At 38.8% G+C, this 22,235-nt stretch overlaps 1 protein-coding gene across 1 annotated transcript in view; it reads left to right on the forward strand.

Annotated features, from left to right (window-relative positions):
* Positions 1–22,235, forward strand: part of Ttn (titin) — a 263,679-nt gene that overhangs the window by 137,826 nt on the left and 103,618 nt on the right. The window contains 33 exon segments of the mRNA XM_028763034.1: positions 1–52; positions 185–271; positions 403–486; positions 612–695; positions 827–904; positions 1,304–1,387; positions 1,826–1,921; positions 2,219–2,296; positions 5,594–5,707; positions 6,953–7,021; positions 9,166–9,246; positions 10,117–10,191; positions 10,878–10,964; positions 11,385–11,447; positions 11,756–11,845; positions 12,432–12,479; positions 13,088–13,489; positions 13,591–13,869; positions 14,293–14,568; positions 14,890–15,029; positions 15,333–15,459; positions 15,553–15,816; positions 16,133–16,399; positions 16,510–16,773; positions 16,863–17,002; positions 17,141–17,267; positions 17,389–17,655; positions 17,776–18,042; positions 18,854–19,120; positions 19,212–19,351; positions 19,752–19,878; positions 20,655–20,839; positions 21,702–21,712. The exon segment at positions 1–52 is cut by the window's left edge and continues 9 nt beyond it. Of these exon segments, the coding sequence (XP_028618867.1) occupies positions 1–52; positions 185–271; positions 403–486; positions 612–695; positions 827–904; positions 1,304–1,387; positions 1,826–1,921; positions 2,219–2,296; positions 5,594–5,707; positions 6,953–7,021; positions 9,166–9,246; positions 10,117–10,191; positions 10,878–10,964; positions 11,385–11,447; positions 11,756–11,845; positions 12,432–12,479; positions 13,088–13,489; positions 13,591–13,869; positions 14,293–14,568; positions 14,890–15,029; positions 15,333–15,459; positions 15,553–15,816; positions 16,133–16,399; positions 16,510–16,773; positions 16,863–17,002; positions 17,141–17,267; positions 17,389–17,655; positions 17,776–18,042; positions 18,854–19,120; positions 19,212–19,351; positions 19,752–19,878; positions 20,655–20,839; positions 21,702–21,712 (4,820 nt within the window).

Here is a 22,235-nt window from a genome sequence, read left to right on the forward strand (position 1 = left end):
AAGAAGATCCCTGAGGCCATTCCCCCCAAACCAGAAAGTCCTCCCCCCGAAGGTAATAATGAAACCCTTCAAACTGTTATCTTTGAAAAGAGGAAATGTCTCTGTATTGTGAAAGTCTTTTGTTGCTAAATGTGACATACATGTCAGTGGGACCTATCACTAATAGGGGCTACTATCTTTAAAGTGTATGAGGAACCTGAAGAGGAGATTTCCCCAGAAGAGCCTCCAGAGGAGGCTGTGGAAGAACCAGTACCAACTCCCCCTCCAAAAGGTACTTGGCCAATCTCCTGGAGTGTCTAGACTTGTCTTTACCCTTCCGGTCCTCACAGTGCTGGGCTGGTTGGGCTGTCTTTCTTCTGCTTGTCTTTGCTGCTTCTAAAGCATAAATTCTCCTACCTTTAGTGACAGTGCCACCTAAGAAGCCCGTCCCTGAGAAGAAAGCGCCCCCTGCTGTTGTCAAGAAACCTGAACCCCCACCAGCGAAAGGTATTTTCGCTGCTGATTTTCTTGCAGATCAGTGTGTATCTCTGAAATGTCATATTCCAAAACTGTTCTTAACGATTTCCACATCGTTGAAACTTCAAGTTAAAACCTACTAATATCTTTTAAAGTGCCTGAAGTGCCTAAGGAAGCTCCCCCTGAAAAGAAAGTGCCTTCTGTGGTTCCCAAAAAGCCAGAAGCCCCGCCTGCTAAAGGTACTTGTGGAGGTGGATTACTGGATAGAGGCGAGAATGGTCCCTAGTTCTTAAACAGTGTTTTGTTGTGTGGATGTGACGGATAACCAGTGCCGCTTGTTCACAATATTAAAATACTAATATCTTTAAAGTGCCAGAAGTTCCGAAAGAAGTTGTCCCAGAAAAGAAAGTGGCTGTTCCCAAAAAGCCAGAAGTCCTGCCAGCCAAAGGTACATGTCAGTAATCAGACACTTCAGAAAGGTACCCCACTCCGTCTCAGTCCCCAGGGTTTTCAATGTCAAACTCTTTGTCAGTCTTCTCAAAGGCACGCCTTTAAAAGTGTTTCAGGGAGTTTAGAGCTTACAGGATGTTTTTAAACATCACTACTTTAAAAAAGATAAAAGGTAAATGTCTTTGTTCACCAACACTGAAGAGTTTTGCGATCGTCATTTTGTAATATTTTATAGCCCGCACATTAGATTAAGATCCAAGTGCAGGCACTGACTTTACCAGTTTCCTTTTGGATCTATCTGTCCCTGGGATATTTGGGCAAAATGTGATGTCAAAATAAAATAAATGTCTTGTGCTTCTTGACTACCCCAAAGTAAAACTAACTACTATCTTTAAAGTGCCAGAGGTGCCAAAAAAACCTGTCACTGAAGAGAAACCAGCCATTCCTGTTGCCGAGAAAGTGGAGTCTCCTCCCGCAGAAGGTACACACCGGGCCATTGTTAAGCTTGCCATTTATGACTATTTGTATCTAAGACTTTATCTTCTTGACTCTCCTATCACTCTCTCTTCCTTGGTCATGTCCTTCCTTTTTAATATCTAAATTAGATCTGACCTCAAATTGCCAGTCAGCAATGGCTATGCAAGCCACAGGTTGCAGTCACTGTGATCTGAACTGAGCAAAGCTTCTCTGACATATATAAGAAATGAGATGGGAACATTGATGGGTGTGAATGACATTAAAAAGCGAGAGCTTTTCCAAGCAGTCAGATCAGTACACACAGAAGACAGGCAACTGGGATAGATGTCATCTTAATAAAAACCACATCAAGGGAAGAATTCAAGATGACTTCTTTGGGTATTTTCTGTGTTTGATAATTTTGTCCCACACGCTGAAATACAATCGACTAATATCTTTAAAGTATATGAAGAACCTGAAGAAGTCACTGCTGAGGAGGAGGAGCCAGTCCCTGTTGTAGAAGAGGAAGAATATGAAGCTCCACCTCCACCTGCACCAGGTATCAGTCAGGATCTGCTGCATAGTCAGGAAAATGTGGTTGCTTGGGTTTTGTGTGGATTACACAGCATACAGCAGTATCCATCTTCTACCTTCTTTATGAAATTTGCCACTGCTGGCAAAGAAAACAAAAGAGAACATTATTTTCACTTATAAAACCTACAGAAGTTTAAAAGCTACCTATCTACCAAAATCTACAATCTACCTACATATAAAAATGCATGTTTTTAAAAATGAGTTTGTCACTTGCTTTGTGCTTGTAAATACTTGTTTCTAAAAGAAATTCCTATTCTTCAAGTGCCTGAAGAACCTAAGAAGGTTGTCCCAGAGAAGAAATTTCCTGTCATCAAAAAACCAGAAGCTCCACCTCCTAAAGGTACTCATGTTAAAATACATGTTTACGTAGTTTCTATGCTATTTAAAATGCAGTTTGTTGTATATCATGCTGTGCTGTGTCTGTTAACTGTCATCTATATGTTACAGTGTTGTCCAGACTTGCAGAGCTAATGTGAATATCTTATACTTTTATATTAAACACTACTAATATCTTTAAAGTACCTGAGGTGCCAAAGAAAGCTGTGCCAGCGAAGAAAGTTCCAGTCGTTAAAAAGCCAGAACCACCAGAAGCTGAAGGTATTCACACCATCATCTGACGCATCCTTTTTAAAAGCTTAGTCTAGAAGTGGGATCCAGTAAGAGTCCTTTTACTTATGACAAACCAAGGACAAAACTGCCCTCACTTTTTAAATCTAACACTACTCCATTAATTAGATATTTTTACTCTTAAAATGTTCTCAAATTGTCTTTCTAATACAAAACTAATATCTTCAAAGTCCCTGAGTTGCCGAAGAAACTCGTTCCAGTCAAGAAAGAACCTGTGCCTGTTACCAAAAAACCAGAAGTCCTGCCAGAAAAAGGTATCTGTCAGGAAGAAGCATCCATCTCCAATCACTAAGCATTTGATAACTCTTAGAACAAAAAAGACGGAGTCATGTAAAAGCACATCTCATAGAAATATGACAGCGAAGAGAGTCCAACAAGATGGAGAAACTGATCTTTGGGTTGATGTAGTCCATGGTTACAGGGCTAGAAAGGGCATCAGCTGTTCAGTTCACCATATTGGATTGACTATTGCTATCAAGATGATGTTTTTCAACATGTAAAACATGCTCCCACCTTCAGGCAACTAAAATATGGTGGGAGAATAGGAAGATCAGACAACTCTATAAATAGAAAGTGATAACATTCCAAACAGTACAGCGAGAGACAGAAACAGACCAAGCAAAGATTTAGGTAGGGAGACTTTCTATGGTCTATAGAAGAGGTTTTTATTTTTGATAGATTTTTTTTTTTTACATACAGAAATTAGAAAAAGGTGGTGGTGGTAGGGGGGTATATTGAAAGATCCAAAGGCAGAAGTATCTAAAATTTAAGGGGCTCTCAGATAAAGTGTAATTTGGGTGTGGATTTATAGATCATCTTGAAAGATAGCACGAGATAGAAAGGTATTTTTGCAAGAATGAGATTTTCTCATTTTGTACACATCTGCAGCAGGAGGCTTTAAAGATTTTGCAGAATATAAATGAGTAAACTTGGACTATAGAAAATATCTGCCCACAGTGCTAAGAAAACAAGATCAGTGTAGGAGCTGAGGTTAAGTGACCAAGAGAATAATTCACTGGATTCCGGGCTGTTTGTTAGAAATGGTGGACAGATTCCTTGTTTTTCAGGTATGGAAGTTAGGAATAAGTATGAGGAGCATAGGGTCAAGGTTATAGATATTGATCCTGAGGTCATTTGCATTAAAAAAGTTACATTTGCAGGACTGTTTACCCAGACAAGATAAAGCAAGTGTTTTCTCATGTGTCGACATCTGTCTAGTAAGGAATATCTACATGTAAAATCAAAAGAAGATGAAAATAAATAAGGCTGAGAATGCACACTCACAAAGGCTGTCATGACTCAGAAACCATTTTCCCTATGACATCTTCTAAGATCAAGGTCCTAGCTCTCTGCACTGTGTTCTTTGCCAGCCTTTTGAAGAATCTTGTTCATCTTCTAAGTTCTTAATGATAAACAAAATTAATGTCTTTAAAGTGCCAGAAGCACCCAAGAAAATTACCCCAGAAAAGAAAGAGTCTGTTCCTGTGCCTGAAGAGCCAGAGGCACCTACTGCCCCAGGTACATGGTGCTCTTTACATCTTGGAAAGAGAATACCAGCTTCATCTCTTTGCCTTAGTTATTGGTGGATCTTATATGGTTATCTGTTGTCTGTCATATATGTTGATACTCTTGGTGTTTTAAGATAGCTAAATAATGTGTTGAAAGGTATAACTTAGCAGTTATGGGGTTCTAGTCTGAATACAGCCTAAAACACTGTAACTGTTTTTAAGTGGAAGAGACTCCTGAGGAGACAATCTATGAAGAGAAAGCAACCATTACCATTGGTAGAAAAGAGACGCCCCCTGTTGAAGGTATACACATACATAAACGTCTGTCTTTCACATCCTAGGAACTTCTTAGTGATGCCAAGATACCTAAATCATATACAGGAGCATCCCTGACTACCTTTTTTTGCAAACAATTATGCTTCTTTTTGAATGAAAATCTTTCATGTGCTTAGTCTCAATGAAAACTAACAATTCTGAAAGTTTCAGCTTACTGAGCAGAGTTTAAGTAATGACATTGGCTCCCCAAATGATTGCCAGTAGGGAGCTTTGAGTCAGGTCATCTACCATCAACATAATAGACTTGTCAGTAACAAAAAGTTCAAGTGTAAGAAAATTAATATCTGTAGGCGGGGATGTAGCTCAGTGGTAAGAACGGTTTCCTACCATAAGTAAAACCCTAGGCTTGTGACACCTGCCTTTAATCCCAGCTTTCAAAAGAGAGAGGCAGGTGAGTGTTAGTTGGAGATGAGCATGGGGTGGTCTACATAGTAAGACCTGGTCTTAAAGAAAAGAAGAAAAGCAGAGGAAAGGGGGGAGGAAAGGGATAGAGAGAGGAGGGGAGGGGAGGGGAGGGGAGGGCAGAGCAGAGGAGAGCAGAGGAGAGGAGATGGAAACAGACTCTGGCCCACTGCTCAACACAAGTAGAAAAAGAAAATGGATATCTCCCCTCCTTTGCAGCAACTACCTTGCATGTGTTGTATGGTTTTGTTTTGTGACTCTTTGCATCTATGTTAAATTATTGTGTGTCTGTGTGAACACCTTTATGTTACAATCTTACATCCTCTGTTGACATTCTTTAAAGAACGCGAAATTGAAAAGTTTATTCAACCTGAAGAACCAGAACTGGAACCACAGCTAGAAGAAATCCCAGTACAAGGTATCCAGCTAGCCTGACATAAATCATCATCATACTTGTTTCTTCTTCATCTTGACCTATATGTGATTTGTGTTGTCCTATATGTGTAGTAAGTCTTCTCATCTATACGTAGAAATTCTTTATATGTGTGTCTGTTCTTATGTTGTCTGTTAAACGTTCTCTATCTGATGCAAATGTGGTTTATCTGTATGCTTTTGTTAATGTCTTGTTATATATGTCATCATTTGTGTATTCAATGTTATTTTTGTGTTTATGTCAAAATACACTTTTTACTTCATATATTTGTTTCTACCATATATACTGTATATACACATTCCAATGAACACTTCTGCAATACTCTTTCAAGAACCTGAACCTGAAAAGAAGGTTATTGAGAAACCAAAACTCAAACCAAGACCCCCAGCACGTGCTCCTTCTCCGCCTAAGGAAGATGTGAAGGAGAAAATATTCCAACTTAAAGGTACAAAGTGCCACCTCCATTGCCTTGCTAACCTGCTTTAAAGGTCTGTGGAAATGCTGCTTTCAAGGAATGCATCGTGGCTGGGAGTGCCTGTGTTCAGTCATGGCCATGCTGTGGTAACTGTAGAGATGTGTTGTAGAGGTTGGGCCTGCTGCCCCAATTGTCAGACTGTCCAGTGAGCAGCATTCTTGACATCTGAATGCAGAGGGTACCCAACTAACTTTCCTTATGGGGAGGAAGACTTTTTCTTTCAAAGCCTGATTGCTATACTTATCTTGGTCATAAGCATGTGGAATGCCTAAAGAGTCTCTGAAAGATATGTTTAACATTGCAGTAAATAAGTTTATGTAGAAGTCAAAACTTGGTTCTTAAGTAATTGCATGGTCTTTGAAATATAAGTAGCATCCTGTGGGATCCAATAGCTGGTGTGTGCATATACCCTGAAAAGACTGTGTGAGCACCTCATCACTGCTGCTCTCCCACCTTTCTTTATTTTAAGCCTAATAGAAAGCCAGTCATGGTCTATATGGTCCTCAGGGTAGCTGGAAAGTGTGTTCTTAATACATTTGATATCTATCACCTCTTTATCGCAGCTTCTTCATACTTTCATTTTTTCCCTTTGAATTGATGCAGTATTATTTAATATCTTGGATCTCAAAGGCATATTTTCTGATCATATATTTTATATGATATACATACAATAGTTTTATTTTTTTAATATTTTTATTTTCAAAGCTATCTTGTTTACAATGTTATGTTTCTCAATCTGAAATGTTCAGGTATACTCTTACATAAGGAATTCTCATAAGTGTTTATACATGCACAGAGTCAAATCTTCTAGAGATATTTTGAGTGATTCTTAGCCTGTTCAAACCTTCTTGAGTTTTAGGTGATAAAGGAAGCAGGCTTCTCTGAATGTAATCCATCTGTTGATTGATGTATTGTGGGGACACATATTTGAAATACAGGTCCCTTGGTGTAAAATGCCCTCTGTGAAGAGTAGAAATCCTCTTCTTTCTTGACTGGTCGTTATATACAATCCAACCATGGAACAAAATTGCACTTTACTCTCCTGCCTTGTGGCTTCTTTCTGAATGTTCTTTGGTGGCTGTCCTTGGCTGTTATTAATGCTTTCTGGTTATAAGAGAAGCTTGGCTTTGATTCTTGTGGTTAAAAAAAAAATAATCGTTGGCTTCAGGTTAAGTATACAAATAATGAAACTATATTCTTTAAAATTCTTTAAAGCTGTTTCAAAGAAGAAAGTTCCTGAAAAACCTGAGGTTGTGGAAAAAGTGGAGCCTGCACCACTAAAAGGTATCTCCCAGGCTGGCTGAGCCACATGCAAGGTCTCACGGTTGTCTCTCCATCTGACCCAATGCCATCCGACTCCATGCTCTCTTTGTGCTGCCTTAGGGTGTTCTTCCAACTCCCCCTCTTTCTCTTAATGATAGGGAAGTAGAATAGTTTCTTTCATTTCTTGTTCTTCTGTGGCTTTGATGGTCCTAGCTCACGAGTGTTGGTGCTTTCTTTGTCTCCCATCAATTTCATATATCATATGGATGCATACTGTTGATCTGTGTCTTACATTTCCATATGTCCACTTGCATTTTTTTTTTAGCTAAATAATAGCAAATTCTACTAGTTAGATGAAATTGATATCAGGAGACATCTTAGGTCAAAATGCTGAACATGCAAGCTTTGGGGAGTTTGCTTGGACATCAGCATTTTCATCTGTGTGAAAAACATTGCAAATAGTATTCTCCTGGCATACTGTTGGACAATCTCTGGGGATTTCCATTGCCTCTGACTACCTGCCTGCTTTCTACTCACTAACTTGAGGCAGCCTTGCAGGTGCCCAGAGTTTTAGGGAAATACCACCAGTGTAGGTTGTTTTTCAAAGCAATTTTCCTTTGGATAGTCATTTCTGTATCTAATTAACCCACAAAGACAAATCAGATCATATAAATCTAGAAAATATCAGTTAAGAATAAATAATGTCTCTAATAAGTTCAGTGGATGTCAGAGCTCTGTCACAGTAATTGCATAACCCATCCCAGAATTTTAGAATAATCATCCGTATGATCTTTTATTTCCTGATTCGTAAAATGGAATTTCTAAATAATTTTGGTCAATTAAACTATAAAAGGATTAAATTTGTAAATTACTAAGGATTAAATTAGTATGTATTAATCCATGGTTTCTTTAAGAACAATAGCTACAAGAATGTATGAGTCTTGAACATCAACATCTTAAAAATAAACAAAAATGATACGACAAAAAGGCATTAATAAACTTTCATTACATGTATTGTATAAGTAAAGAAATGTCTGTTTTGCCATTTCAACTTACATTATTATATAGGTTCAATCAATTAAAATAATTTTCCATTAAAATCACCGATAATTCTCAAATAGTAATGACAATCAGTGTAATTTATCATAGTTAAAGTTTATGAATGTTCAGCTGAAAATTTTACTTCAAGCATTTAGCATTATCAAACATGGTTTTTTAAAATCAAATATGCATTTGACTCTTTTATGCTTACATCCTTTTTGAAGTAAAATTTAAGCAGGATCATCTTCATCACATTAAAAGAAAGTCAATGAACTGCTGAAGAGCACCAAACAGGAAATTTCATAAAAATATCTAAGAAATGCAAATTAATTGTGATTGAACAAAACTGTGCATCGAAAGGAATAGCTTCAAAGTGGTTCAGTGGTCACTGAGTTCTGATTTGGAATCATCTTCATATTTGAATCCATATATTATATGATTATGATGATGAAGTTTGCTCTACAACATGGCATCATTGCTATGCCTGGTGTTCACTGTAGAAACAAGACATGTATAATTCCTTGCTCATTTAAGTTCAAAAAGATTACTGGAATTCCTGAATAATTTAGCTTCCTGACACTGGCTTTGAAATCAGACTCCTATAATTCTTGTTTTATTTTTTAAAAAGAGAATGTTCAGAAAGGGAAATCCGATCTTTCCTCAATATCAAGGTTCATAGCTCATGCTCTGGTTTTCTGTTCCCATCAATGGAGTATATGACACAGTGGCTGGAACGTCTGCCTGCATCCTGCAGTGTGTGTCATTCAGGGGGCAACAATGCCGATGTGCACAATTAAAACAGCTACGGACTGAAGCAAAGGTGCCATTGAGAACCCTTGCATCTTGATGAAAGATTCGTAAAACCGTTACAGACCAACAAATTCTAAACTCACTAAAATAGATTTGCAGTCAGTGTGATTGAACTCTCGAGGGATGGTGTAGACGTTTGAGGAGCAAAGAACTTCAATTCTATCATCTGCTTTTGAATTCTGTAAATAAATGTGTGTGAAAGAGAAATGGCTCCTTGACATGTCCTAGTTAAACTGGTTTGAGTAGAGTCACATTTTGTTGAAATTTCATTTTTATATGAATTCACACCAAATTTGAACTCATATCCTTTTAAGTGCCTACAGCTGAAAAGAAAGTTCGCAAATTACTTCCTGAACCTAAGCCTCAGCCAAAGGAGGAGGTGGTGCTGAAAAGCGGTACAGTACTTCTCTACCAGATGTCAAAATTATCAACAGCTCGAAAAATGGACTCACCCTGAAAGCTCACAAAATACTTCTGTCCTTGATTTTATTTTATTACATTCTCCATCAAAATTTGAATGTAGTTCCACTAAAAATTAAAGGCTATAATTTCTGAATCTTTTTAGAGAGAAGGTAGATATTTTGTGAGCATTCATAGTATTTTGAAATTGATAACGTTAACAGATATAACTAAACTGATAATATTCTAACAACAATGACCATGGGTGTCATTTTTCATAACTAAATTGTAAAATAAAATATACTCAACTTTTAAAATGCTGTGTACACAGCTACTTAAGCCTAAATATATTCAATTTCAGTATAACATAAGATCACCACAACCAATAATATTTTTTATAAAACTAAACATCTTTCCTACTAAATATGAAAAAAATTAGATGCAAAGTACAAAAATAAAAATTCTAACCTTCTTTCATATACAGTTATTGACCTCTAAGCTTCATTCCGATTTCTGCACTTAAACTACTCTCAATTCAAGTAGTTGTCAATAAATTGTTTAATTATTAGAATTTGTTGCTATTCAAATAATTTTTTTATTTGAACCAGTTTTGCCCCACAGTTGTCTCTGGGTATAGAATCTAGAGAGATATGAAGAGTTTCTAAGTCTGATATGAATTAACATAACAAATGTTGTTTGGGGGATTGTGGGAAATGAAGGCATTTCTCATGTACATGCTAATCTCCCACTGTGCTAGCTGCATGCCTTTCATTGCCCTTGCTTGCACATCATCTGTGTTCGTTAAGCTTATTCAACATCTTCATTGGCTCATCTTGGTTTACATATAAACCTTTTTGTCTTTTAAGTTCTAAGAAAGAGACCTGAAGAAGAAGAACCTAAAGTAGAACCTAAAAAAGTAGAAAAAGTTAAAAAACCAGAAGGTAGGAATCATTTTCATAAATGATAATTTATGAAATTCTCTTTCATCAAAGAGGACAATTAACAAAAGGTTTATTTTGTAAACGTAATTGAAATTCAACATCAACATAGCTTCATATTTCATCTGTCTGTTTTGTATATGTTCCATTGTCTGCTTTATGCAATATTTTATAATATTTCATAGTACTTCCCAAATACAAACACTTCTTGTTTTTTTGGCTAGGGACAAGTAGAACATCTGTTATCAGTATTAATAATTTCCAGAACCATTCATGAATGTCTCCATATCAGTATTATTATTATGCTTTGCTATATAAGTCCTCTCCATGAGAATGGCTGGAATCATCTAGTTGGCCATGGAATAAATCCATGAGAGAGTTTTAGCAATGCTTCCTAAATCTGGGAATTGACATCTCCCATTTGCCTATTGTCAAAGGGAGTTATTATTGAGACTGTGGTAGGTCTGGTTTACAAGGGGAGAGACATCAGAAATTGGAACCAAGTAGATGAAAGAATGAAAAAAAAATGGAAGTGCAGTCATCAGAAAAAATAGAAACCAGTTTATAAAATACCATTTGCATAAAAACCATCACTAGACATTTTGAGAATGCTATGAGAGTTTCAGTGAGAGTTTTCTGGTAGCCTGCTTTCTGAATTAACACTAGACAATGACCTTCTCTCCTTAAAGAGCCACAACCACCACCAAAAGCTGTTGAAGTTGAAGCTCCTCCAGAGCCTACACCAAAGGAAAGGAAAGTTCCAGAACCAACCAAAGGTATGATTCCCCTGACATGTTCTTGGTTGCCTTTAAGAGTGCATCCACATAGTATCCCAGTATCATCATCCTGACATCCTGACCAGGCACTCTAGGCATCCTGACTTCCTCACCTTCCTGCGCAATTTGCTAATAGTCACATTCTTGTTAAATAAATTACTAGGCATGAGTAATGACATAAATAACAACTTCAAACTAATTCTTGCTATATTTTTGTAATATTTTATTGATAACCATATATGTATGTGTGTGTGTATATATATATATATATATATATATATATATATATATATATAGTTAACCATATGTGTATAAATACTAATATCCTTGTGTATATTAAGTTTACTTAGTTATAGCTCTAACTTTGTGAAAAACTTACAAAGTATGTGACAACCTGATTATTTCTGTGAATTACTTTAGTTCCTGAAATTAAGCCAGCAATACCTCTCCCTGGACCTGAACCAAAGCCAAAGCCTGAGCCAGGTAAACAAGCTTACTCTCAAGGTGAATGGTTTTTTTTATCTCCACATAAATGACATGTAGCAAATGAAAAAAAGTAAAAGGTACCTCTTTTAGATTAAAGTGATGTACATTAAACAACAACATGAAAGTCACTATGCTTCAAGTGATTTCTGATATTTCATTATGCTTAGATAGCACTCTTAGAAAAACTAGGTTTTTTGGAGATCTCAGCATTATTACATCATGAAAGGACAATAGGCTACCAAGCGTAGTTATCCTAGGAGGTGACAAGCGGATGCCTTAATACAGCAGCCATCTTCTCTCCACAGAGGTGAAAACCATGAAAGCTCCACCCATCGAGCCTGCGCCCACTCCCATCGCCGCCCCCGTGACAGCGCCTGTGGTCGGAAAGAAAGCAGGTATGGATCCTGTTAACATGTATGGATGGCTTCACACTGGATTAAAGTTAGAGCATCTTGTCAAGTCCTGGGCTGTATGGTTCAACTCTTTCATTTATTTTCATCTGAGATACTCCACCTAATATGTCACCCAGTGGATACATACTGTGTCTTTACTGTGCTCTGCAGCCCCGCAAGGCATTTTTTACATATTCTTTTGAGATTAACCAATGGACTAATGGATGTTTGGTGGTGATGAAACTCTAGGAGACAAACTCTCACAAAACATAAATGGGGATTCCCATAGGACAAATCATACCCTTGTGCCCTATAGTGACATTTCAAAAACTACTGAATATTGAGAGGATACAAGTTTCACAAATCAATATTGATGGTTTCACAATTTTGTGAATATATTTGATGAAACTAGGCCCAAACTTAACATACTCACTACGGATGCTTGAACTCTTTAGTATAATTTAAATTTTCTATAAAAGAAACTAGTTTCTCTTTATATATTAATATTTATAATCAAGAACATGACTCATCCCAGATGGCTTACTGATAAGTATAAAAATTTCACAAATGCCAATCTTTTTAATTTCAGAAGCCAAACCTAAGGATGAGGCTGCCAAGCCAAAAGGTCCCATCAAAGGTGGGTTTCATGTTCCTCAGACCTATGCTAGCGTTTTGCCTTATGAATTCCGAGACTTTAGACTCAAGGAGAAATGTTTTCAAATTCTATAATAATCTTTTTTTCTGATATTGCCACTAGTTTTATTCAAGTAGATATTATAAAAAGAACAAACTTTACCATGATGAATTCATTTCTTGATTTTTTTATTCATGTGTGTGTGTGTGTGTGTTAATTGTACATTAATTTAGATATTTTTTACACAGAACTGAAAGTTGAGAAAATGAAATGTGCCTATTATTTCTAGGGCCTTTTCATCTTCATGTCTGAGTTTCCAGTTGACAAGTTATTTTTTTTTAATTTACTTATTTTATATGAGTACAGTAGACTTTGCTCTCTTCAGATACACCAGAAGAGGGCATTAGATCCCATTACAGATGGTTATGAGCCACCATGTGGTAATTGGGAATTGAACTCAGGACCTCTGAAAGAGTAGTCAGTGCTCTTAACTGCTAAGCCATCCCTCTAGCCTAATTTTATTTCTCTATTCCTGTTTCCTCATCACTTTACATAGACTTTGTGATGCCTATGAAGATACTCAGTTAACTCTCCACTTTGCTTTGAATTAGGTGTAGCCAAAAAGACTCCTTCACCAATAGAAGCTGAAAGGAAAAAGCTCAGACCTGGAAGCGGAGGAGAGAAACCTCCAGACGAAGCCCCATTCACCTACCAACTGAAAGCTGTGCCACTGAAATTTGTGAAAGAAATCAAAGACATCGTTTTGACAGAGGCAGAGTCTGTGGGCTCTTCTGCCATCTTTGAATGTTTGGTCTCCCCATCTACCGCCATTACAACCTGGATGAAGGATGGCAGCAACATCCGTGAAAGCCCAAAGCACAGATTCATTGCAGATGGCAAAGACAGGAAGCTGCACATCATTGATGTTCAGCTTTCTGATGCTGGTGAATACACCTGTGTGCTACGTTTGGGAAATAAAGAAAAGACCTCCACGGCTAAGCTCATCGTAGAAGGTAACTTTCAGTTCTGTACACAATCTATGTTAAGCTTTACGAGAGAGTTCTTAGTAGCAACATTCATTGAAAACTTTAAATCTCATTGAAATTCTCCACAGAACTTCCTGTGCGCTTTGTGAAGACACTGGAGGAAGAAGTCACAGTGGTCAAGGGGCAGCCATTGTACTTGAGCTGTGAGTTGAACAAAGAACGCGATGTGGTCTGGAGGAAGGATGGTAAGATCGTGGTGGAGAAACCTGGTAGAATTGTGCCTGGTGTCATTGGCCTGATGCGGGCCCTCACCATCAATGACGCAGATGACACTGATGCCGGAACCTACACCGTGACTGTGGAAAATGCCAACAACCTGGAATGTTCTTCCTGTGTAAAAGTAGTAGGTGAGTACATGTGATGCAGAGGGGAGACGGATGCTTGAACAGATGAACCTGAGACCAGTGTAGGCAACAAAGTGAGACCTACGTCTAACAGATACACTGTAGTATGTATATATGTGTATATTTATGAATATGTATGTATACATTATATAAGAACTATCTTACTATGTGTATATATATACACATATATAAACCTATATGTACATATATATGCATATATGTACATGTAGTTAGGAAATTGTTTTTTTTATGCTAAGCAAATAGAATAACTTTCTCAATGCCTGAACACTAGAAGTCTCATTGATACCTTATCTAAAAGGAGGAATATCAGCATATTATACATGAATTACATCCAGTCTCATGAATTTTTTTCCTATTTTTGAAATATCCTAAAGGACTCATTCGCTCTCACTTTGTCTCCAACAGAAATCATTAGAGAATGGCTTGTGAAACCTATCCGAGATCAGCACGTGAAGCCCAAGGGGACAGCTGTCTTCACCTGTGACATAGCCAAAGACACGCCAAATGTCAAGTGGTTCAAAGGCTATGACGAGATCCCCTTGGAACCCAATGACAAGACTGAGATTTTGAAGGAGGGAAACCATCTCATTCTCAAAGTTAAGAATGCTATGCCAGAAGATATTGACGAGTATGCGGTGGAAATTGAAGGGAAAAGATACCCAGCAAAGCTGACGCTTGGAGGTATAAGAATCTTACCTGTTACTCTTCGAGATCAATTTTATGTGTGCAAAAAGCAAAATAACATGCCAAAAAACAATACAAAAATGAAATAGTAGATGGGCCAGGCACACAGAGGTAGCACTAGGCAGACTCGGTAGTTCTGTTTGTCTTTTAAAGTAGTGATCACATGATGTTGGGAGGGAAAAGGAGTGGGTAAGTCAAGAATTGGAGAGGGTGGATTTGATCAAAACATATCATATGCAATATGAAATTCTTACATTAAAAAAAAATGGCGTATGGCTAGATGGTCTAAACCATTGTGTTGCTTTACCTCTGATACAGAGCGCGATGTCGAGCTGCTTAAGCCGATAGAAGATGTCACCATTTACGAGAAGGAAAGCGCCAGCTTCGATGCAGAAATCTCAGAGGAAGACATTCCTGGGGAGTGGAAGCTGAAGGGAGAGCTGCTCCGGCCCTCCCCTGTGAGTGTCTCCCGTTTCAAGTTACCAGTCATGTACAATTGCTCGTCTCATTTAAGTTTGATATGCAGGCTTCATTTCATAACAGTGCACGTGGGTTTCTGAACTCTCAAAGGAGGGAAATCATTTACTACATTCTTGGTGGACAACCTGGGTAGAATTTGGTAAACCATTCTAATGTCCAAGCTTTGCTTATATGTTTGTTAGTGTATTGTGTATTCTTTGACACTTGATAGAAATCAGAAATACTCTAGGGAATTCGTGTCATGCAAATAGTAATGAAAGTGGCCATTTTGTTTCTTTCAGACTTGTGAAATCAAAGCTGAAGGTGGAAAGCGCTTCTTAACTTTACACAAAGTGAAACTGGACCAAGCTGGCGAAGTCCTCTACCAGGCTTGCAATGCGGTCACAACCGCCATTCTGACAGTCAAAGGTCTGGGACTTTAAAACCCTCGGAGTAGGCTCAGCTCCCTTTTCTCTCCCTCTGCATCTGAAACATCTTATTTTTTCTTACTGTCATTTTCAGAAATCGAGCTTGACTTTGCTGTACCCCTGAAGGATGTGACTGTCCCAGAGAAGAGACAGGCTCGGTTTGAATGTGTCCTCACCAGAGAGGCAAATGTCATATGGTCTAAAGGGCCTGATATAATCAAGGCGTCTGACAAATTTGATATTATTGCTGATGGAAAGAAACACATTCTTGTAATCAATGACTCTCAGTTTGATGACGAAGGAGTCTATACTGCAGAGGTGGAGGGCAAGAAGACATCAGCACAATTATTTGTGACAGGTAACAACCCACTGATGAGCTCTCAATGAGCTCAGTATGTAGGAATCCTACTTTTATTTCCTGATTAATAAGACAGGATGCCATGCAGTAGTGGTAAATGTCCACTATTACTTCCCCAGTGTTATAGAAGACATGCACACACAAAATAAACCACACCTCCCAAACAAAACATTTAACTTTTAAAATGAAGAATAACCCCATCTCAAACAAACAACTAAAGAACTCATAAAAGAGCCACATTCACCCCGATACAGTAGACTAGGCTCTTCGTGTAGGTGAACTGTGTTCCTGAATGTGTTACCTGCTTGCCCTGTAGGCATAAGACTGAAGTTCATATCGCCTCTGGAAGACCAAACAGTAAAAGAAGGTGAAACAGCAACTTTTCTCTGTGAGCTCTCTCATGAAAAAATGCACGTGGTCTGGTTCAAAAACGATGTCAAGCTGCACACAACCAGGACGGTGCTCATGTCTTCTGAGGGAAAGACTTATAAACTGGAAATAAGGGAGACAACACTGGATGATATCTCACAGATCAAAGCTCAAGTGAAGAACCTCAGCTCCACTGCCAATCTGAAGGTCTTGGGTAAGTGGGACCAGCTTCCAAATAGGTAGCAATTCTATATGTCCAATCCTAGAGTATTTGATAGGCGTCAGTCCCTCCGTTTTTTCTGATATGATGGATGTCTCTGGCAGAGGCCGATCCCTACTTCACCGTGAAATTACACGACAAGACTGGTGTCGAGAAGGACGAGATCATCCTCAAGTGTGAAGTGAGTAAAGATGTGCCGGTCAAATGGTTCAAAGATGGGGAAGAGATCGTGCCTTCGCCCAAACATTCTGTCAAGACTGATGGCCTGCGCCGCATCTTAAAGATCAAGAAGGCAGAGCTTAAAGACAAAGGAGAATATGTGTGCGACTGTGGTACAGACACCACCAAGGCCAACGTCACTGTTGAGGGTAAGTTACCCCCAAATATAAAACGTTCTCTCTCAGAGGTGGCAATGTACTTGGCTCAGTTCCACTCACAAAAGTTTTTATACTTTCAGCTCGACTCATAAAAGTGGAGAAACCTCTCTACGGTGTGGAAGTGTTTGTGGGCGAAACTGCTCGCTTTGAAATTGAACTGTCTGAGCCTGATGTGCATGGCCAATGGAAGTTAAAGGGAGAGCCTTTGACTGCTTCCCCTGTAAGTGAGCACAGAAGAGTGGATCAGATAGGAGGGTGTTGACTGTTTTTTAGGTCCCCCTTCCCCAATAGTACAATTCCTTAGTGGCTTGCAAGAAGTCCTATATATGTAAATACTGTATATGCTCTCTCTTCATAGGACTGTGAAATCATCGAGGATGGGAAGAAACACGTCTTGATTCTTTATAACTGTAAGCTGGACATGACTGGAGAGGTTTCCTTCCAGGCTGCCAATGCTAAATCAGCAGCCAACCTGAAAGTGAAAGGTAAACCATGCACAGAGGCACCTTTTAGAATTTTCTGTACAAAGTTCCGTGCTAAGACCCGGAGCTGATGGGGGTGAAGGCAAGCGTGCCCTGATGTGGTCCACTCTGGCTTCTCTTTCAGAACTGCCACTCATTTTCATCACCCCTCTGAGCGATGTCAAAGTCTTTGAGAAAGATGAGGCTAAATTTGAGTGTGAAGTATCCAGGGAGCCCAAAACATTCCGCTGGCTGAAAGGAACCCAGGAAATCACCGGTGATGACAGATTTGAGCTCATCAAGGATGGCACCAGGCATTCATTGGTGATCAAATCAGCAGCTTTTGAAGATGAAGCCAAATACATGTTTGAGGCTGAAGATAAGCGCACAAGTGGCAAACTGATCATTGAAGGTAGTTTGGTGTTGTTGCTGTTGTTGTTGTATAGGCTGCCTATAGAGTTATGTTTTTTGCATTTAATTTTCCATTCCTTTGTTAAATGATGGAACTAAAGAGTTGGCCTTTCTTTAACAGGAATCCGTCTCAAGTTCCTGACCCCACTCAAGGATGTGACAGCCAAAGAAAGGGAAAATGCTGTGTTTACTGTGGAGCTGTCCCATGACAACATCCCAGTGAGCTGGTTCAAGAATGACCAGCGTCTGCACACCAGCAAGCGGGTCTCCATGCACGACGAAGGGAAAATGCACTCAATCACATTCAAAGATCTGTCTATTGACGACACCTCCCAAATTAGAGTGGAGGCCATGGGGATAAGTTCAGAAGCTAAACTCACTGTGCTGGGTAGGCATTTCTTAAGACTGAAATACATTATGAATTCAACAGAAAAGGCTGGAGTATGTGTGATGTGAAATAGTCTTCTGAGGGTAATACTGCATGAAAGTGTGCTTGAGAAACCATCACATGCGTTGTCAAGTGTGTTTCTGAAATACATTTACCAGAATCTACAGAGAAGCTAGGTGCTCATCATTCTCTTAGGCCAACAAAAATTGTAAAAATCAGATGAAAACTGGCTTGTCATGTAAAATAACCATGCGTAAATACTTTCTCCTTCCTTTACCAAAATTACCTCAGAGTAGTGACAGGCTCTCAGATTCCTACAGAGGGAAGCAGAAAGAATATAGTAAGGCCTATTATTCTCCTTGATCCTTTCTATAAGAAAATCTCTTTGTGATGTATAGTATAGAGAGACACTTTTATGGCAAACTATAGATACTCATGGCAAGCTATAGACAGTCTCATGGCAAACTGTTGATAGAAGAAAATGATTCAAATCTGAAGCTTAAAGACTTAATAAGAATGGATAAAAACCTGGAATATTGGACAAATAACAAAGGAGCATGCACAAAAGCTCAACTGTGTGATACCGTAAAAGTTATTGGTAATTTTTTTAAGTCCAAATATACTGCAGATGAATTTGAATCATGTTAAGTTCTGTACATCTTTCCAACATTTAGAAACTGAAGATGACAAATGATGAACAATTTGGTACCATTTTAATGCATACTTGGAACTCTCTGAGATACCAAGAAACCTTCTCAGTGGTCCCCATCTGATGGTGTATGACAGTTATCCACTTAATCTTTACTTGCAGAGGGAGACCCATACTTCACAGGCAAGCTTCAAGATTACACAGGCGTGGAGAAAGATGAAGTGATTCTTCAGTGTGAAATCAGCAAAGCAGACGCGCCTGTGAAATGGTTTAAGGACGGGAAGGAAATAAAGCCATCTAAAAATGTTGTTATTAAGGCTGATGGCAAGAAGCGTATGCTGATCCTCAAGAAAGCCTTGAAATCAGATATTGGCCAATATACCTGTGACTGTGGAACAGACCAGACCTCTGGAAAGCTGGACATCGAAGGTGAGGAAATTTCCATTAGTCTCCTTCTAGATGCCATGGGAGTCGTTTCTGCCAGAGACTAATGACACATGATGACCCTTCATTTTTCCAGATCGGGAAATTAAACTGGTGCGACCCCTGTACAGTGTAGAGGTGATGGAGACAGAGACGGCCCGCTTTGAAACCGAAATCTCCGAAGATGATATCCATGCCAACTGGAAACTCAAGGGAGAGGCACTGCTCCAAACACCTGTATGGCTATTTCTGAACCTGTCAGCACTTAAGAGGGATAGTGTGAGATGCAAAAGGACAGGCGAAAAGTCAGAGTGCATGCGGGGCATTTAAAACATGGTATCGGGTTCTATGTGGGACCTGTAGAAAAAGGGAGATGTTGGGATCTATGAATGGACTCGGAAGGTCACCTTTACATTGATTTGTGTCCAAGACACTATATGAATTCTATAATGCTTCTAGTTAAGAAGTACATAGCTAAAAGAAGTAGTTTTCCTGATGGTACCCAGTAGCTGTATTTCATGCATAAAGTTGTGTGTATCACAATTTATTTGTACCATCCTTTTATACATTATATTGTATACCTATTGGGGAAAAGTCTCAACATTACTCTCTGTGAAATTTCTCTTCTTTGGCACAGGAATGTGAAATTAAAGAAGAAGGGAAGATCCATGTCCTCATCTTACACAACTGCCGCCTGGACCAAACTGGAGGTGTAGATTTCCAAGCTGCCAATGTCAAGTCTAGTGCCCACCTTCGAGTTAAACGTAAGTAGCATAAGTATGTGATACAATTTAACTCCAGATTGCCATTAAAAATGAATACATGTGAAATTAATTGGGGTTACTCTTATATAAAAACTGGCTTTCTTGTATTTACTTTTTGACCTCCTGATATAAAACCCCTTTGGATGCTGAAGTCGATATTTTTGGTGACTTTGTCATTTGAACAAAAGAACAAATTAAGCAAGTCAGATTTTCCCACTCTAGCAATCTTTTCCTTCTAAATAGATAAGCATATGATAAAAGCTGAGAATTAAAAATTCTTAAAGACCATTTCTCTGACTATCCAACTGTAGCCCATGGAGAAGACCTTTGCTGTGTGGGCATTTTTTGACTCAAGAAGGGAGGCAGAAAAATTAGGCTCCCATTTTTGGAAGGTGCAAAGTAGTTGACGGACACCGACAGGCTGTGGGGCCAAGGACCCCTCGCCTCTCCCAATCAGAGCCTTAGTTATTTTGGAGGTCACATACCTTATGTAGCAAGAGGAACTTGACGCCTGGCAGAGAGACAGATGCAGCGCAGATTTCTTGCTGACCTTGTATATCTGAAGAAGGGGCTCCTACAAATACCAGCTCTTTGGCTATCAGCTCTCCCCTTCTCAGCACCACGGGGCCACACATACATGGAAGTTAAAGCAGCAGCCAGTCTTGTGGCTCTTTCCTTCTTGAAGAAAACAACCATGGAAATGAAGAACTAAATTGATTTATCCTTGGGGAATTACAGAATGAGTAACACAAGACATTTTCTTTCCTCTCGCAAAGCACGGGTAATTGGTCTGCTGAGGCCTCTAAAGGATGTTACGGTGACCGCAGGGGAAACAGCCACCTTTGACTGTGAGCTCTCCTATGAGGATATCCCAGTGGAATGGTACCTCAAAGGGAAGAAGCTGGAGCCTAATGATAAGGTAAAAAGCAGGCATGCGTTAGTGCTCTGCCTTTTCCTTGGTGTTGCTTTCACTGTCCTTTGCTTTGTTCTTTCTAGCGTTCCCTCCATGGTCTTTGAATTTTTCCTTCCTCTAACTTGATTTCTGCTTAAACTGTAAGGCAGAGTTTTCAAATTTATGTTAGGTTTAACCTTATGATAGATTTTTTTTTTTTTTACTAAAATAGAAGCAATTTTTAAAACGATCATGTTGTAGGTCTTCTGAGAAAGGAATAAGAGAGGCAGATGTTCAGTAGCCATCAAGGCTAGCTCGTAGGAGTGCCTGGAGCAAAGGGACTTTCTAACTGGGCTCTTGACAATGTTCATTAACTGTTCTGACTCCTGTGCTATCTAGTGTTCTGCATACAAGCCGACTAAGAGGAGACTGGAACTCCATTTCAGGCAATTGATAGAGCTGGAGAGATAAGTTCTGAGCAGATTTTCTCTTCTAGCATTTCTCCAGGGCTATTTTTAACACTCAAGTGCTTTGGGCTGTGCAAATTCTGGAATGCAAGGGGACTATTTAAAGTGCAGCTGGCGGAACAGGGGAGAAAGAACCCTGAACCCTGTGCATAAATGACAAAACTCTTGAGAAGTTTTAGTAAACTACTTCAGCTTTTACTAACATTCCTGAGGCTAAATATTCAACCCCAAAGTGAAAACTGAGTCATTTATTCAGATAGACCCAAATACAATTTGCCTAAAGTTTACTACAATTTGTCTAAAATTTGCCTACAGTTGACCTATGTATGTACCTCTGGGGTTCTGTCGAGATCAGGAAATTCAACTTATGTAACCTCTGTACAGTAGAGGTGATACTCAAATACACTTCCATTGTAATTCACCATGTATTTTGAATTCTTAAAATAAAACAAACAAAAATACAGGACATTTCATTGTTCTGTGGCTTTCACATTGCTCTATATTCTAGAAATAATACTGACCATATGTAAAGCTTCCATACAAATCCAATTTGAATACCACCAGAAATCATCGGAAGGGGATTTAGTCTCACAAAGAAGCTGGAGTACTAGAGGACATTGCCTTCCTGTAGATGTTTGAAAACAGGTTTTAAAAATTAGCATTCTATAAAGAAGTCATAACTCTGTAACAGTCACATGGTAGGTAAGGACCATGACCTATAGTTTCCACTGTTAACTAGAAAAGGCAGCCGAACATTCCAACTGTAGCCTGAGAATTAATTACACCCAGAAAACTTCCCACACAACAAAGTCTTTAAGTACTGAACCAGGACTGGGTTTATCTCAAGTTTCTTGTTTTTATACATACATCTTTTTTCCTTTCCAGTCTAGTATAGTTACTTTCTTATTTGGGAGTCAAACTACGAGTTCTTTATTAGAAAAGAAAAGGAAAGAAAGGAAAGGAAAGGAAAGGAAAGGAAAGGAAAGGAAAGGAAAGGA

This window comes from Grammomys surdaster, unplaced genomic scaffold (assembly GCF_004785775.1).
Source record: "Grammomys surdaster isolate TR1022 unplaced genomic scaffold, NIH_TR_1.0 136, whole genome shotgun sequence".
Taxonomy (NCBI): Eukaryota; Metazoa; Chordata; class Mammalia; order Rodentia; family Muridae; genus Grammomys; species Grammomys surdaster.